The sequence below is a fragment of the Poromitra crassiceps genome (assembly GCF_964638095.1).
Source record: "Poromitra crassiceps genome assembly, chromosome: 19".
Classification (NCBI taxonomy): domain Eukaryota; kingdom Metazoa; phylum Chordata; class Actinopteri; order Beryciformes; family Melamphaidae; genus Poromitra; species Poromitra crassiceps.
The window spans coordinates 5,989,695-6,005,431 of record NC_139646.1 but is presented as its reverse complement, the minus strand read 5'-3'; the positions used below and the strand labels follow the sequence as shown (position 1 = coordinate 6,005,431).

The 15,737-nt window shown below is 46.6% G+C and overlaps 1 protein-coding gene across 1 annotated transcript; it reads right to left on the bottom strand.

The window, feature by feature from the left end:
- Positions 1-3,593: 3,593 nt before the first annotated feature.
- On the bottom strand, positions 3,594-10,660 carry LOC310794050 (protein ELFN1-like; the record flags this gene model as incomplete). Its single annotated transcript, XM_083655923.1, has 4 exons — positions 3,594-5,829; positions 7,309-7,475; positions 10,103-10,256; positions 10,365-10,660. The coding sequence occupies 4 exons, from the start codon at positions 10,658-10,660 to the stop codon at positions 3,594-3,596; spliced, it is 2,853 nt and encodes a 950-aa protein (XP_083512049.1).
- Positions 10,661-15,737: the final 5,077 nt, after the last annotated feature.

Below are 15,737 nucleotides of genomic sequence, written 5' to 3'. Positions count from 1 at the left end.
ATCAACAGTTCTCCCCTCGTTTAGGCCTCCACCTTCCAGAGATACCGCAGATACAGGTATTGATAATACATGTACTGCAGATACAGGTATTGATATACATGTACTGCAGATACAGGTATTGATATACATGTACTGCAGATACAGGTATTGATATACATGTACTGCAGATACAGGTATTGATATACATGTACTGCAGATACAGGTATTGATATACAGTACAGGTATTGATATACATGTACTGCAGATACAGGTATTGATATACATGTACTGGAGATACAGGTATTGATAATACATGTACTGCAGATACAGGTATTGATATACATGTACTGCAGATACAGGTATTGATAATACATGTACTGCAGATACAGGTATTGATATACATGTACTGCAGATACAGGTATTGATATACATGTACTGCAGATACAGGTATTGATATACATGTACTGGAGATACAGGTATTGATAATACATGTACTGGAGATACAGGTATTGATATACATGTACTGCAGATACAGGTATTGATATACATGTACTGCAGATACAGGTATTGATATACATGTACTGCAGATACAGGTATTGATATACATGTACTGCAGATACAGGTATTTATATACATGTACTGCAGATACAGGTATTGATATACAGTACAGGTATTGATATACATGTACTGCAGATACAGGTATTGATATACATGTACTGCAGATACAGGTATTGATATACATGTACTGCAGATACAGGTATTGATATACATGTACTGCAGATACAGGTATTGATATACATGTACTGCAGATACAGGTATTGATATACATGTACTGCAGATACAGGTATTGATATACATGTACTGCAGATACAGGTATTGATATACATGTACTGCAGATACAGGTATTGATATACATGTACTGCAGATACAGGTATTGATAATACATGTACTGCAGATACAGGTATTGATATACATGTACTGCAGATACAGGTATTGATATACATGTACTGCAGATACAGATATTGGTATACATGTACTGCAGATACAGGTATTGATATACATGTACTGCAGATACAGATATTGGTATACATGTACTGCAGATACAGGTATTGATATACATGTACTGCAGATACAGGTATTGATAATACATGTACTGCAGATACAGGTATTGATATACATGTAAGATACTGCAGATACAGGTATTGATATACATGTAAGATACTGCAGATACAGGTATTGATATACATGTAGTCCCATTTTCACCACGCAAGCGATACTGATCGCTCTTCCTCTCTGTTTCACTTCTCATGTCAGGAACTTCTTCAGTTGAATCTCTTCAATATTGTAAAACTTAATCCTTTGCTATTCTAATACACAATGGTTGCAGCTGCTTTATAGCAGCTATTACATTTTTCCTAGTAAACATTTGGTTGAATTGGTGACACAAACTGGTGCGAGGGAAGTAATCCAAGAGAATCTTGTCTAGAATTTCTTTTTTTTTCTCTTTTTTTTCTAAGCCAATAGTTCCTTGTTTGTTTGAGAAACTGTGAAGCCGTCTGTGGTGAGAAGCTAATAGCAAGTCCGATGGACAGATCAAGACACTGTGTTGAATACAGCTTGTACATCAGAAACAGAAAATCCAGCTGATAAACAGTATTATTACGCAGAAAATACATTCATCTGTGTGTATGTATGTATGTCGGTGTGTGTGTGTGTGTGTGTGTGTGTGTGCGTGCGTGCGTGTGTGTGTGTGTGTGTGCGTGTGCGTGTGCTAGAGCAGTGACTGGTGCGATGATGGTGTGAAAATACTCGGGGCCAGGTCAGGGGCTACAAGGGTCACTCTGCTACCACAGTACTTTGGTCTTATGTGATTGGAGGATAGGAGGAGAGCAGTGAGCCAATGGCGGTGGGTCATTTTGTGCAAATTGTTTGTCTGGCAAACTGATGTGTACCGATGCAAAGGAGAAGAGGTCTGTAAATGGCATTTAAAATCCTTTCAAATACTTGTTTGTGATTGATCAAGTTTGCCTGGCACAATGGCACCACAGTGGAACCAGAGGAATCCAAAAAGTAAAAACCTGGGAGACGGGAGGAGAAATCAATCGTGGGTAAAAACACAGTGAAGCTACAGTGTGTCGGGAAGGAAGCTGAGAGTTTTAGGTCTTTCCAAAGAGTCGTTTTTTGATTTTGAACAGTGCAGATACGTTTTCCCCCGGTGGCGGAATTCAAGACATTCATTGAAGATCAGAATTTTTTCTGGTTGATTTTCAAAATCAAAAACGTACCATTGTAAGTGAGTAGGTGTAGGTAGGTAGGTTAACTAACTTGGAATTCTGGTTTCTGAAAAGTCTGAAAGATTTCAAAAAACCATGTTGTACAAACGAAAACAGTCACCTCTGTTGCAAATATAGATCTTCTCTCTCTCTCTCGCGTCTGTACAGCGCTCCCTCTGTAGGAGGAGGAGGAGCGGTTGAACGTAGCAGGGCTCGACCAAGAGAAAGATGGGTTTGTTTTTCTGGCCCTGTGGGGAGCACATTCCTCTTGGTAGAAAAGGAGAACTGAAGCGTCTCGTCCGTCATAATGTCTCTGTTGGTGTGTAACTTCTCCTCAGCCGAGAGGTTCAAAACAGTCAAAAACACAGTCACACGACAGAGCCATGCCATATCCAAATAAGAATATCAATGATGATGATCGTAGTAATAAGAAGAAGACTAGTAATGATAATAATAATAATTATAATAGTAATAACAACATATCATTCTAGGGTTTTTAAATTCTGTATATAAAAAAGAGTGAAGAGGAGGAGAAGTCGGTACACAGTAGGGTTCTACTACCCCCCCTGGTTGATTTGGCACATTATATACTGGCTCTCCGGTGAGAGCAACCTACTCATTCTCTCAGCACAGTTGAACAATAATACTGTTGCCTGGCTACCCATCCAGAATGTGTTGTTGTAATGTTTCACTTCTCCCCAATCAGTCTGAATCCGCTGTCGTTCTCAATATCTGCTCCCACAGCAAATATTGCAGAGAGAGATGCAAAAAAACGAATTCCCCGGCAAACGGATGGTCTCTCTCTCAGATGGAGATCTCCATCAATCCACTGGCGTAATGAGAACACACTCACTGTGTGGTGAGGTGAGGTTAGCCCCGCCGCCGTGGTCAGTTTGGATGAATGTCAGTCTCCGGGCAGATTAAAAGGGTAGCGGGGGGGCAGAAAATCTGTTTCAGGATGGGTTGCTCGGCAACATTTATGGTTTCTGTTTCACAAGATGTTGATTTTTTTCTCCCATTCAAAACTTAGTACAAATAGCTACATAAGTCTGAGCTATATAATTGTCATTACATTACAAAAGGTAATTCAGTCTTTATAAGTTATCTGATTTTTGTCGTTCAATGTAATTAATATATTAGTTTTGGTCCATGTTCTCAGAAGCGAAGGCTTAGTTTGTCTAGTGTGTGTGTGTGTGTGTGTGTGCGTGTGTGGGTGTGTGTGTGTGTGTGTATTTACAGGTCTTTTTCATATAGGTCTGTGTATCTCTGTCAACATGGTACGTATGCAGTGCATTATGTTTTTCCATCTGCAGAACGGTCTCCGTCTCTCCAGGTGTGGCCTCAGGCCTTCTGCTGTGCGGACACGCCCTTCCAGTAGTCCAGGATGTCATGGAGATCCTCATCCTTGGCAAATTGCACCTTTCGCCTCAGCGCGTGTCCCGCCGCCACGTATCCCTCCTCCTCCATGGAAGCCTGCCGGTGCCTCTTGCGGTGCAGTTTGAACCTCTCCCACAGCCCCAGGGTCGGGGTGCAGAGGAGCCCTTCCTCCTCTTCGTCTTCCTCGGGGCTGGAGCAGTAGCTGAGGTTGTGGTACTGGGGCGAGAGGGGGTAGTGCGGGGACAGCTGGGAGTAGGCCAGATCCCGCTGCTTGGCTTGCCGGCTGAGGGTGAGGGGGTCGAGGACAGAGGGCTTCCCCCGTCCCCCCGGGTGGTGGTGGAGCTCCTGCAGGACCTGAGGGTGGTGCTGCAGGTCCTGGAGGTGCTGCTGTGAGCCGGGGTAAGAGTGACGGTGTTCGTTGTACTGGCGGATCCTCTGGGCTTCGGCTCGTAAGATAGCCGCCGCCGGGGTGACCGTGCGGATGGCCTCTCCTCCTCCTCCGCCCCCTCCTCTCTCTCCCCCTCCTCTCTCTCCCCCTCCTCTCTCTCCCCCTCCCCTCTCGCCCCCTCCTCTCTCGCCCCCTCCTCTCTCGCCCCCTCCCCTCTCGCCCCCTCCTCTCTCTCCGGGCGAGCTCCTCTCGATGTAGCGGGTCTCAGAGGAGTGGTAGCCTCCCTCGGAGCGGAACGAGCGGGGGCTGCGGGCGGAGCCGGGAGAAGAGGAGGTGCTGGGCCGTTTGGAGGTGGGAGGGGCTTCCATGCTGTGGTGTCGCTGCAGCGAGTGGTGGTAGCTCCTCCCCCTCTCCTCTCCCCTTCCTCCTCTTCCTCCCTTATACACCGGGGAGAGGAACTCGCCTCCTCTTTCCCCTCGTTCTCCTCCCTGGTCAGAGAGGAGCACCAGCTGCGGCTCAGCTGTCGACACGGCCCCTCCGCCTGCAGACGAGGGCGACTTCATCCCCTGTTGGAAGGAGGTCGACTCAGATTTGAGAGCATCGATACAGTTGTTGATGATCTGGTTCACTTTGTCGACCTCTTTAGCGATGGTGGAGATCTCCGCCACTGACCCCTGCGGGTTGGCTTGCGGTGACATCTCTCGTTCTCTCTCTCGTTCCCGCTCTCTCTCCCTCTCTCTCTCTCTCTCCACACCGGACCCTCTGACTTCCATATAGTTCAGTTTAGCAGGCTTGTGTGCCGGTGTTTCGATCACCTCCTGTAGCTTGTATGGATCTATGTCGCCACCCTGGGGCAGATAGGGCATTCTGGACAGACTCTCTCCAGCGCCGAGCATTTGTTTCTGGGAAACAGAGCCCCCTCCGCCCCCTCCTCCCTCTATCTCCCCTCCTCCACCGTACTTGAGCTCTATCAGAGTCCTTTGTATCCTGCTCATCTTCCTCTCCTTCTCTTCCATCAGCCTCTTCTTCCTCAGGCAGTGGACGACCACGCCCAGGAAGATCAGCATGCCAAACAAACAGCCCAGAATGGTCATGATGTAGTGGGTGGCCGACGACTCGTTGGCCACCCTCCCCACCCCGTTCCGGCGCCCCGTGGAGATGGTCAGACAGGTGTGGTTGAAGCGCAGGGAGTTCCTTATGGAAGCCACACAGTAAGTGTAGTCCGTGTGCGCCTTTAAGTTCTTCAACTCAATATCTTCCTTTTGACTTCTCAGATTCTGGATATCCGTGAAGAAGCTGTTGTTGTAAAGCACCAAGATGTACATCTTCCGGTAGGGGTGCGGGATTTGAACCGTGATCACGGCGCTCGAGTGCAACACCTGTTTCAGCTTCATGACCGGATTGGTATCGGAGAAGATGGGGCTCAGGCTGATGGTCTCGTCGGGAGGGATCCCAGAAGGACAATCGTCCGATCCACAGGGAGAGGCGAAGTCCTGCGGCGGCGTGGTGGAGTCGGACGAGCCGATCACAAAGTACGGCGTCACGCTGCTGCCGTCGTCCGTGCAGACGATGCTGAGCATGTGCAGAGCGTTGCGGTGGGCGGGCATCCGGGGGTTCTGGCTGAGGAGGTTGTAGCCGGAGAAACCCGCGGGAGCGTCGCACACCATCCGCTCGTTGGTCCTGTTGGGGAAGACGGAGAGCCAGCGCAGGAAGCCCAGCAGCTCACAGGAGCAGTTGAAGGGGTTGGTGTACAGCTCACAGGTGGTCAGCTTGGTGAGTCCAGAAAACAAACTGCCGTCCAACACCTGGATCCTGAGAAAGAGATAAGAGTAATAATCGCAGATTTAAAGAAAAATTCCAAACCTTGGATACTTACAATGCTATATAGCATCAATCTGTGAGCTATGAGTGTTGTCATTTCCCACAACCTTCCCCGTGATTTCCCAAAAAAAAAAAAATAATAATAATAATAATAATAATAATAATAATAATACGGTAATAATAATAATAATCTTTTAAAGTCCAAATTCAGATTTTATCCTCAGATTTCAGAACTCTTTCGTGTTGCATTTCTCCCTGTGAGATTGCTGAACGTCGATACAAATTGGCGAGTGTACAACGATGCCCTTGAAAACCATCCCCCTTAATTGGAAAATACAGAATCACAATAAACTCTATAAAATGGCTAAACCTCCTCTAAGAAGATCCATATCCATATCCATATCAAAGAAGACATATCCATCTGTTGAACATCAGCCCTCGCTTTCTGAAAACTCCTTTCATTCATTCACCAAACCTGCCTGTTAACTAATCCCACTCACTCACACATCTATTTCACACCAACACACACACATCTCTCTTCTCACATACAGTACATACACTCATGCTTCTTAATCTCCCACCCTACATATCAATTACTATTGCTAGTAACCTCAGCCTGAAAGTCATGCCTATCTCCTTGTCAATATGTCATCTGTCTACGTCTATAATGTATATCAGTTGACTTCTTTAGTTGTTTAGTCTATGTCCTGTGCCTCTTTGTTCTGTCCATGTCTCTGTCTGTGTCCTTTGGTCCTTCAGTCTATCTCTGTCCCCTTCAGTTGCATCACCAACATTAGGCTGTATTGTGTTCTCCATTGTTTGATATTGTTTTGTTTAATTAGTATAGTTTTGTTAGAGCCTTCTTCCCTCAGAGAGGCGTCACCATGTTTTGTTCATCACAATTGTAACTAAAAATAAGTTGACCTCTGTGGATGGAGGAGGGGGGGGGGGGGAGGGGTTGAGGGCTGGCGACACACACACACACACGCACGCACACACACACACACACACACACACAGACACGCACACACACACACGCACACGCACACGCACACACACACACACACACACACACACACACACACACACAGACACAAAGCCCTTATTCTTGTATTCAGAGGGGCTAACACAAAAACCATTTAGCAGAAAAAACTGCCAGTTATCCACTGAATAAGAAAAATACATCAGACAGCAAACTGACCAGACATAATGCAAGATAGATCACTAATACTGAGATAAAGTAGCATCTATTTCCCCTTAACTTCATGACATTCGACAACTAGGCATCTACACTTCGATGTATCCTCTCTCTCTCTCTCTCTCTCTCACACACACACACACACACACACACACACACACACACATACACACACACACACACACACACACACACACACACACACATACACACACACACACACACACACACACACACACACGGGACACTTATTTACACACACACGCCTGTACCTATTCATGGAGAGGTCTATATTCTCGATGTTGGGGCATTCCCAGAAGGTGTTGGGTGTAACAGTCTCAATGAGGTTGGCTTGCAGGTAGAGATACTGCAGCTTGCCCAGGCCTCGCAGCATCCCCTCTGTCAGGTTCCTCAGCTTGTTAAAGCCCATCTGGAGAACCTGGGGAGAGAAAGACAAGGGGGGATTATCCTAATCTCTGAGGAGCTGGCCAGCACCGGCTACAAGCAGGTAACATACAGTATTAGTCTAATCTCTGAGGAGCTGGCCAGCACCAGCTACAAGCAGGTAACATACAGTATTAGTCTAATCTCTGAGGAGCTGGCCAGCACCGGCTACAAGCAGGTAACATACAGTATTAGTCTAATCTCTGAGGAGCTGACCAGCACCGGCTACAAGCAGGTAACATACAGTATTAGTCTAATCTCTGAGGAGCTGACCAGCACCAGGCATCACACACTACAAGAAGGTAACGTACAGTATTAGTCTAATCTCTGAGGAGCTGGTCAGCACCAGGCATCACAAGCTACAAGCAGGTAACATACAGTATTAGTCTAATCTCTGAGGAGCTGGCCAGCACCAGGCATCACACACTACAAGCAGGTAACATACAGTATTAGTCTAATCTCTGAGGAGCTGGCCAGCACCAGGCATCACAAGCTACAAGCAGGTAACATACAGTATTAGTATAATCTCTGAGGAGCTGACCAGCACCAGGCATCACAAGCTACAAGCAGGTAACATACAGTATTAGTCTAATCTCTGAGGAGCTGGTCAGCACCAGGCATCACAAGCTACAAGCAGGTAACATACAGTATTAGTCTAATCTCTGAGGAGCTGGCCAGCACCAGGCATCACAAGCTACAAGCAGGTAACATACAGTATTAGTATAATCTCTGAGGAGCTGACCAGCACCAGGCATCACAAGCTACAAGCAGGTAACATACAGTATTAGTCTAATCTCTGAGGAGCTGGTCAGCACCAGGCATCACAAGCTACAAGCAGGTAACATACAGTATTAGTCTAATCTCTGAGGAGCTGGCCAGCACCAGGCATCACAAGCTACAAGCAGGTAACTAAGGCTACGTTCACACAGCCATCCTTAGTGCTTGAATCTGACTTGATGCTCACATGTGATTTTTATGTGTGGCTGTTCACACAGACTTTTTAAAAGTGGCCCATATCCGACTCCAGTGTGAACAGATCACGGACATGAAGTGACCCGCATGCGCACAAGAACAACAATAACGTCACACGCAGCACACTGCTGTTCTACGTCAACCCGGAAGAAGACAGCAGTAAACATGGCAGTAGCTGACGATGTTGTTTCATCTGTTGTTCACGGTTTAATTTCAATGCCCGCGTGTTGGTCCTCCCCCTCCCTCCCCCCGCCAGCGCAGAATAGTGACGAATGTGGCTCTGGAATGACGTAAAAGTCACATTGAAGTGGTGGACGCTGCCAGGAAATCTTTGGATATTGAAGACATTTCGGGAGATGACTTGTGAAAACGCTGAATGAAGCGTTCGCGTCGGCCTAGACGACTGGTCTGGGCCACAGTATGGATATTGGGGTGAATGGGCGCATTTTGGGTGGACACTTTTTATTGATATTGTATTTGCACTATAGTTTTAGCAATACAGTAGGTAGCGGTAATGCACCATTTAAAGATGCTAACTGCCATAAAACTCAACAGAAGAAGAAGTCACATTGAAGCATTAAGTCAGATATGGGCCAGATGCCTGTTCACACCGGAGTCACTTTCAAAAACATCAGATTCGAATCTGATGTTTTACCACATTTGAAAGTAGCCCAGGTCGTCTTTAAAAAAGTCACTTTCAATGTGACTTGTACTGTTCACACAGTCATGAAAAAGACTGATCTGAGTCACTTAGGGGGGAAAAGATTAGATTCAAGCACTAAGGATGGCTGTGTGAACGTAGCCATACAGTATTAGTCTAATCTCTGAGGAGCTGGTCAGCACCAGGCATCACAAGCTACAAGCAGGTAACATACAGTATTAGTCTAATCTCTGAGGAGCTGGCCAGCACCAGGCATCACAAGCTACAAGCAGGTAACATACAGTATTAGTCTAATCTCTGAGGAGCTGGCCAGCACCAGGCATCACAAGCTACAAGCAGGTAACATACAGTATTAGTCTAATCTCTGAGGAGCTGGTCAGCACCAGCTACAAGCAGGTAACATACAGTATTAGTCTAATCTCTGAGGAGCTGGCCAGCACCAGCTACAAGCAGGTAACATACAGTATTAGTCTAATCTCTGAGGAGCTGGCCAGCACCAGCTACAAGCAGGTAACATACAGTATTAGTCTAATCTCTGAGGAGCTGGCCAGCACCAGGCATCACAAGCTACAAGCAGGTAACATACAGTATTAGTATAATCTCTGAGGAGCTGGCCAGCAGGTAACGTACGGTATAAACACAAAACTGCTCAGTACAATCCTTCATGCTTCACCTGCTGATCTAAGCCTTGTTCACATTTTCCCTCCTGGCGCAGTGCCAGCACTTGTGGTAGATGTGTAAGAATGCCAGCTCATTATGGCCGCCTGTGTTGAGCAGCTCAGTCTGGTGAAAATACTTTGTGCTCTTGCTTGAGCATTTCTGTATGCCAAAATGTGTGTGTGTGTGTGTGTGTGTGTGTGCGTGTGTGTGTGTGTGTGCGTGCGTCCGTGTGTGTGCGTGCGTGCGTGCGTGTGTGTGCGTGCGTGCGTGCGTGCGTGCGTGCGTCCGTGCGTGCGTGCGCGCGTCTCTCTGTCTGTCTGATGACTAACCTGCAGGTTGAATTGTGCTGAGAAGGCTCCGTCTTCCACATAGCTGATGTCGTTCTTGGTGAGGTTCAGGTAGGTGAGGTTGCCGAAGCGACTGAGAGAAGAGTAGTGCACCGAGCGTATCTTGTTCTCGTTCAGCCTCAGGTCCACAATAGTGCTGTTGAGAGAAAGGTGTGAAGACTGTTAGTGTCAAATACTTGCGGAGGAGGAAACACCTGCTGTGCTTTTCAGGATGGCACGTTCCTCCTCCAGGGCTTTTTCTTACCTGTTAATGTGGGCGGGGATCGCCTCATAAGGCGGCTGGTTCATACTGCAGATAGCCAGCCACACGTAGCCCTTTTCCCCTTCGATCAGCCAGCAGTCCGACGTCACCGTCGGCAGCCGCATGACGGACAGCAGGGCCAGCCAATAGAGGAAGGACTTGGCGGTGGACAGGGCCACTGACGACGACGAAGCTCCAGTCACTTTGTGTCTCTGCCGACCCAGTCCTGCCCCCCCTTGGGCCATCTGGGATGTCTTTACAATATCCATCGGAGGAAGCCGTCCAGAGGTGCTTGCCATCTAACATTGACTCATGCAGGCGAGAGCCATCGAGAAAGGGAGTGAGCGATGTGGCTCGTTTATATGATAATATCTCAGAGTGCCTCGTCTGCTGTTGCCTATTTCTTCTGAGTTGTGTCCGTGCCTCGAGGCATATAGGCAAACCATATAGCTTTAATAAAATGTCCCTGTGCCTGCTTCACTCAACTCGAATGCTTACAGTGTGTGTGTTGAAGTTCCAGTTATGCTCCTCCTTGATGTGGATCTGCCTGAGAAATAAAGGATTAACTAATGAACAAATGAGGTTAGGGCAGCTCCTCATTGGCAGTAAGTGTGTCTAAGTAAACTGTATCAATTGTTTAATTGCGGGGTGGTCGCATTTGATTTGTTATGTATGAATTGGCACGTGAAGCTCTTCCTCATGCCAGATTGGCTGCTGCTCCCGCCGCCTTCTGTGGCCATCTGCATCTCTGACTGGACAAGCATCTCTGGTCTTTCCTCCTCATCTCTCAGCGCTGGGTGGTGCTGGGTGTGAGAAGAGCTCCCTGCAGACAGAGGGGGAGACAGAAACAAACAGGATGGAGAGGGGAGGTGTTAGAAAAGAAGCGCTCCCTGCAGACGAAGAGGGAGACAGAAACAAACAGGATGGAGAGGGGAGGTGTTAGAAAAGAAGCGCTCCCTGCAGACGGAGAGGGAGACAGAAACAAAACAGGATGGAGAGGGGATGTGTTAGAAAAGAAGCGCTCCCTGCAGACAGAGAGGGAGACAGAAACAAACAGGATGGAGAGGGGAGGTGTTAGAAAAGAAGCGCTCCCTGCAGACGGAGAGGGAGACAGAACAAAACAGGATGGAGAGGGGAGGTGTTAGAAAAGAAGTGTTCCCTGCAGATGGAGAGGGAGACAGAAACAAAACAGGATGGGGAGGGGAGGTGTTAGAAAAGAAGCGCTCCCTGCAGACGGAGAGGGAGACAGAAACAAAACAGGATGGAGAGGGGAGGTGTTAGAAAAGAAGTGTTCCCTGCAGATGGAGAGGGAGACAGAAACAAAACAGGATGGGGAGGGGAGGTGTTAGAAAAGAAGCGCTCCCTGCAGACGGAGAGGGAGACAGAAACAAACAGGATGGAGAGGGAAGGTGTTAGAAAAGAAGCGCTCCCTGCAGACGGAGAGGGAGACAGAAACAAACAGGATGGAGAGGGGAGGTGTTAGAAAAGAAGCGCTCCCTGCAGACGGAGAGGGAGACAGAAACAAACAGGATGGAGAGGGGAGGTGTTAGAAAAGAAGCACTAATGAAACACTGTGCTTTATTTTGTGAGAGAGCAACAAGCTCAACCCTGTTACCAGCATGATGACATAGAGGTAGCTAGGTCTACTTATGTAACAGTCTGGTGCACTTACACACACACACACACACACACTAGGGCATTCACGACTAGTGAATTTTACTAGTCGACTAGTCGTCCGTAAAGGTAGTCGACTAGTCGTTTTATTTTTATTTTTAATATATATATATATATATATATATATATATATATATATATATATATATATATATATATATATATATATATATTTTTTATCTTTAAGAAAGAACATGAGGTATTTACACGACATACATGGACTATCATATCCCATATCCCATATCCCCCACAAAGAACATCAAAACACAACAAAACAAAACAAGAAAACTGCATAAGATACAGAATAATCCAAGAACAAACAAGACTATTGGACAAACAACCAAACAAAAACAATGCATTCAGCTCCTATCCTGATAAGCCTAATGACACTGGGGTAAAAAGTTCTTAAAGTCAAACTCTTCATGTGGTTGCCATATTTTGGGGATGTCTAAGAATCTGCCTTTGCTCTTGTAGTAAATGTTATCCAACTTATGGTAGCTTGAGAGTTCACTATTCCACCAGTGAACTACACCTGGGGGATTGGATGCTTTCCAATTTAAAGCTATGCATTTCCTAGCTGCCAACAGGGCAAGATCTATGTATTTACTTTGAATGCATTGTTTTTGTTTGGTTGTTTGTCCAATTGTCTTGTTTGTTCTTGGATTATTGTGTATCTTAGCCTATGCAGTTTTCTTGTTTTGTTTTGCTGTGTTTTGCTGTTCTTTGTGGGGGATATGGGATATGATAGTCCATGTATGTCGTGTAAATACCTCATGTTCTTTCTTAAAAAAAAAAAAAAAAAACGACTAGTCGACTACTAAGCACAGTGTCGACTAGTGGTTTTACTAGTCGACTGTGAATGCCCTAACACACACACACATACAGTGTGTGTGTGCGTGTGCACACTGGTATCCATACACAACTATCCTACAGCACAAAAGACACTTCTTGACGAGTCCAATTAGCACACACACATGACATTCTCTGCCACAGCATTAGCTTCAGGGCCCTGATAGCCCGGGCTAAGGATGGACATGGCTCTGATACTGTATCTAATTCATTCATCTGCTATAAATAAAACACTTCCCTGGAAAAACAGCTGATGTCTGATGGAACGGCAGAGAGAACGAGGGGGAGACGAGCAGGCAAGAAAGAGCTATGGAGTAGGGAGGAGTGGAGGAGGGAAATCGGGTCCACGAGAGGCTGGGGGAGGGGAGGGGAGGGGAGAGAGAGATGGGGGAGAGAGACAGAGGTGGAGGAGGTGAGGAGGAACCCAGGGAAGTCTGTGAGAAAAAGAAAGAATGTAGAGTGTTCCTCCATCAGGGGAATTTGCTAGAAGAACAGTCACTTCCCCTCGTCTTTGAGAGCCCTCTTCTGGGTACTTAGACCAACAAACAGGATGTGATGTCACAGAGGTAAGCTCATGTTAAGAGAGAGTGGGAAAGAGCGTAAGGTCCAGTCTTCCCCCCAAAGATATTTGGGCTTCCACTCTGTCCATATTGAACTTGATTGTAGGATAAATCCCTTGAGATGAATCATCTCCTTTTCAAGGGGGTCCTTGAAACGCAAATACATCTACCACGTACCACCACACAACAAATCCAAAGAAAAGTGCAGGAGCACATACACACTTCCAAACACGACTCCCACACACACTCACCACCCCCATCCCACGCGCACCCAACAAACCATTTCTAATGAAGGAAACACAATTAGAAAGGAGAACAAGTTGCTTTAGTGATGTCCTAAGAAACAGAAGAAAGGGATCAGAGAGCGTTATTCCAATAGTATTCCAATCAAAATTGCCGTTTCCAATTCAAAGGCCCGATGCAGCGACACCCAATTTCTGCAGGATCTGCATGGAACTAGGTATTGTTTTAGATCAAAAGGATAGTTCAAATAAATACATTTAAAGAGATGATGTGCCACCTCAGAGGGTGAAGACAGAGATGAGATGAGGTGCCTCCTCAGAGGCTGAATGAGAACATAACTTTTGTGAATGAATTGACACCTTCTCTTCTCTTGATGGTTTTTTTCTCATATTCTTACGTAAACATCACTCTGTGCATAATGTGTGCATTTGTACACGTGTGCATGTGTTTGTGTGTGTGTGCGTACGTGTGTGTGTGTGTGTGCGTGCGTGTGTGTGTGTACGTGTGTGTGTGTGTGTGTGTGTACACACCCAAGGCATTTGCACCCAGTCAGCAGAATCTATAATTGATGGTGATACTTCCTCCCACATAGCATGAGATAAACTAGCCGGTTAGGTCACCAGAAAAAGGGTAGGAACCGCTGCCAGCTACAGACTCATACGTACACACACACACACACACACACACACACACACACACACACACACACAGGACATGGCCATTTTGCTGACCTACTGTAGGGTTAAAGAAGGGTAAACAAACTATTGAGTAAGGAGTAGGCGATGTGGAAAGCATGCAGAGAGGCCGGACAGTTTAGGTAACATGCAGTGACGGGTGATTTGTGCCGGACCTCTTTTTGTACCAAGCTAAAACCGGTGATGTTGACCAAGAGGCCAGAAGGAAAAGCCAAAGTGCAGCACATGCAGAGAGCACAGACGCTGCAAAGGAAAGCAAGCAGAGGCCAGAAGAAAAAGCCAAAGTGCAGCACATGCAGAGAGCACAGACGCTGCAAAGGAAAGCAAGCAGAGGCCAGAAGAAAAAGCCAAAGTGCAGCACATGCAGAGAGCACAGACGCTGTAAAGGAAAGCAAGCAGAGGCCAGAAGAAAAAGCCAAAGTGCAGGACATGCAGAGAGCAGAGACGCTGTAAAGGAAAGCAAGCAGAGTGGTACAGTAACAGTTGCTGGCTTACACTTGGCCTCCTTTTGTCTAAGACATGATGATATGAGCAGAAGAAACTGCTCAGAGTCTGTCGGCCTCTTTCCCTATTTGCATCATTCATTGCCAGCCCAACCACAGTGGAGATATCCCGTGTGTGCACTGCTCACACACACGGCTACCTCATCTTTCATACTCATTTGTTCTCACATTTTGTGTGTATGCGTGTGTGTGTGTGTGTGTGTGTGTGTGTGTGTGTGTGTATGCGTGTGTGTATGCGTGTGTGTGTGTGTGTGTATGTGTGTGTGTGTGTGTGTGTGCGTGTGTGTGTGTGTGTGTGTGTGTGTATGCGTGTGTGCGTGTGTGTGTGTGTATGTGTGAAGGAGACATTATATTCTCAATGTAAAACAACAGTGTAGGGTTATAGAGTATAGAGCTGTGACATGGGAGAAACAATAACCTCATTCAGGTGTTGCCCCCCTCCGCCACAGGTGTGAGGATTGCTGCTATTGTGATTGAACAGCACAGAAGAGAAGCAGTCAGAGACTAAGAGTTTCTTTCAATGAACTTAGTACTAATGGCATGGGACAGCCAATGGGACAGTCTTATTTTTTATTTTATTTACAGAGCTGCCAGGGCCCAGCGAAAAAGCATCCTCCAGCAGCCCACCTCGGGCCTCTATCTTCCGACAGGCGCTATCCCTAAACAGCGCTTTGCGCACTGTTTGCGCGTGCCTTAAGGCACGGAAGATAGCGTTCCGCCTTGCGCCGTCCGCCAGGTGTTCTGCCGAGTTTTGCTCCCAACCTCACGGGAGCTACTTGTAATGATTGATACAGAAATGTAACTGATTCAAAGTGATATAATTGTCTGGTAGACGTCACGTGACCTCCCTGA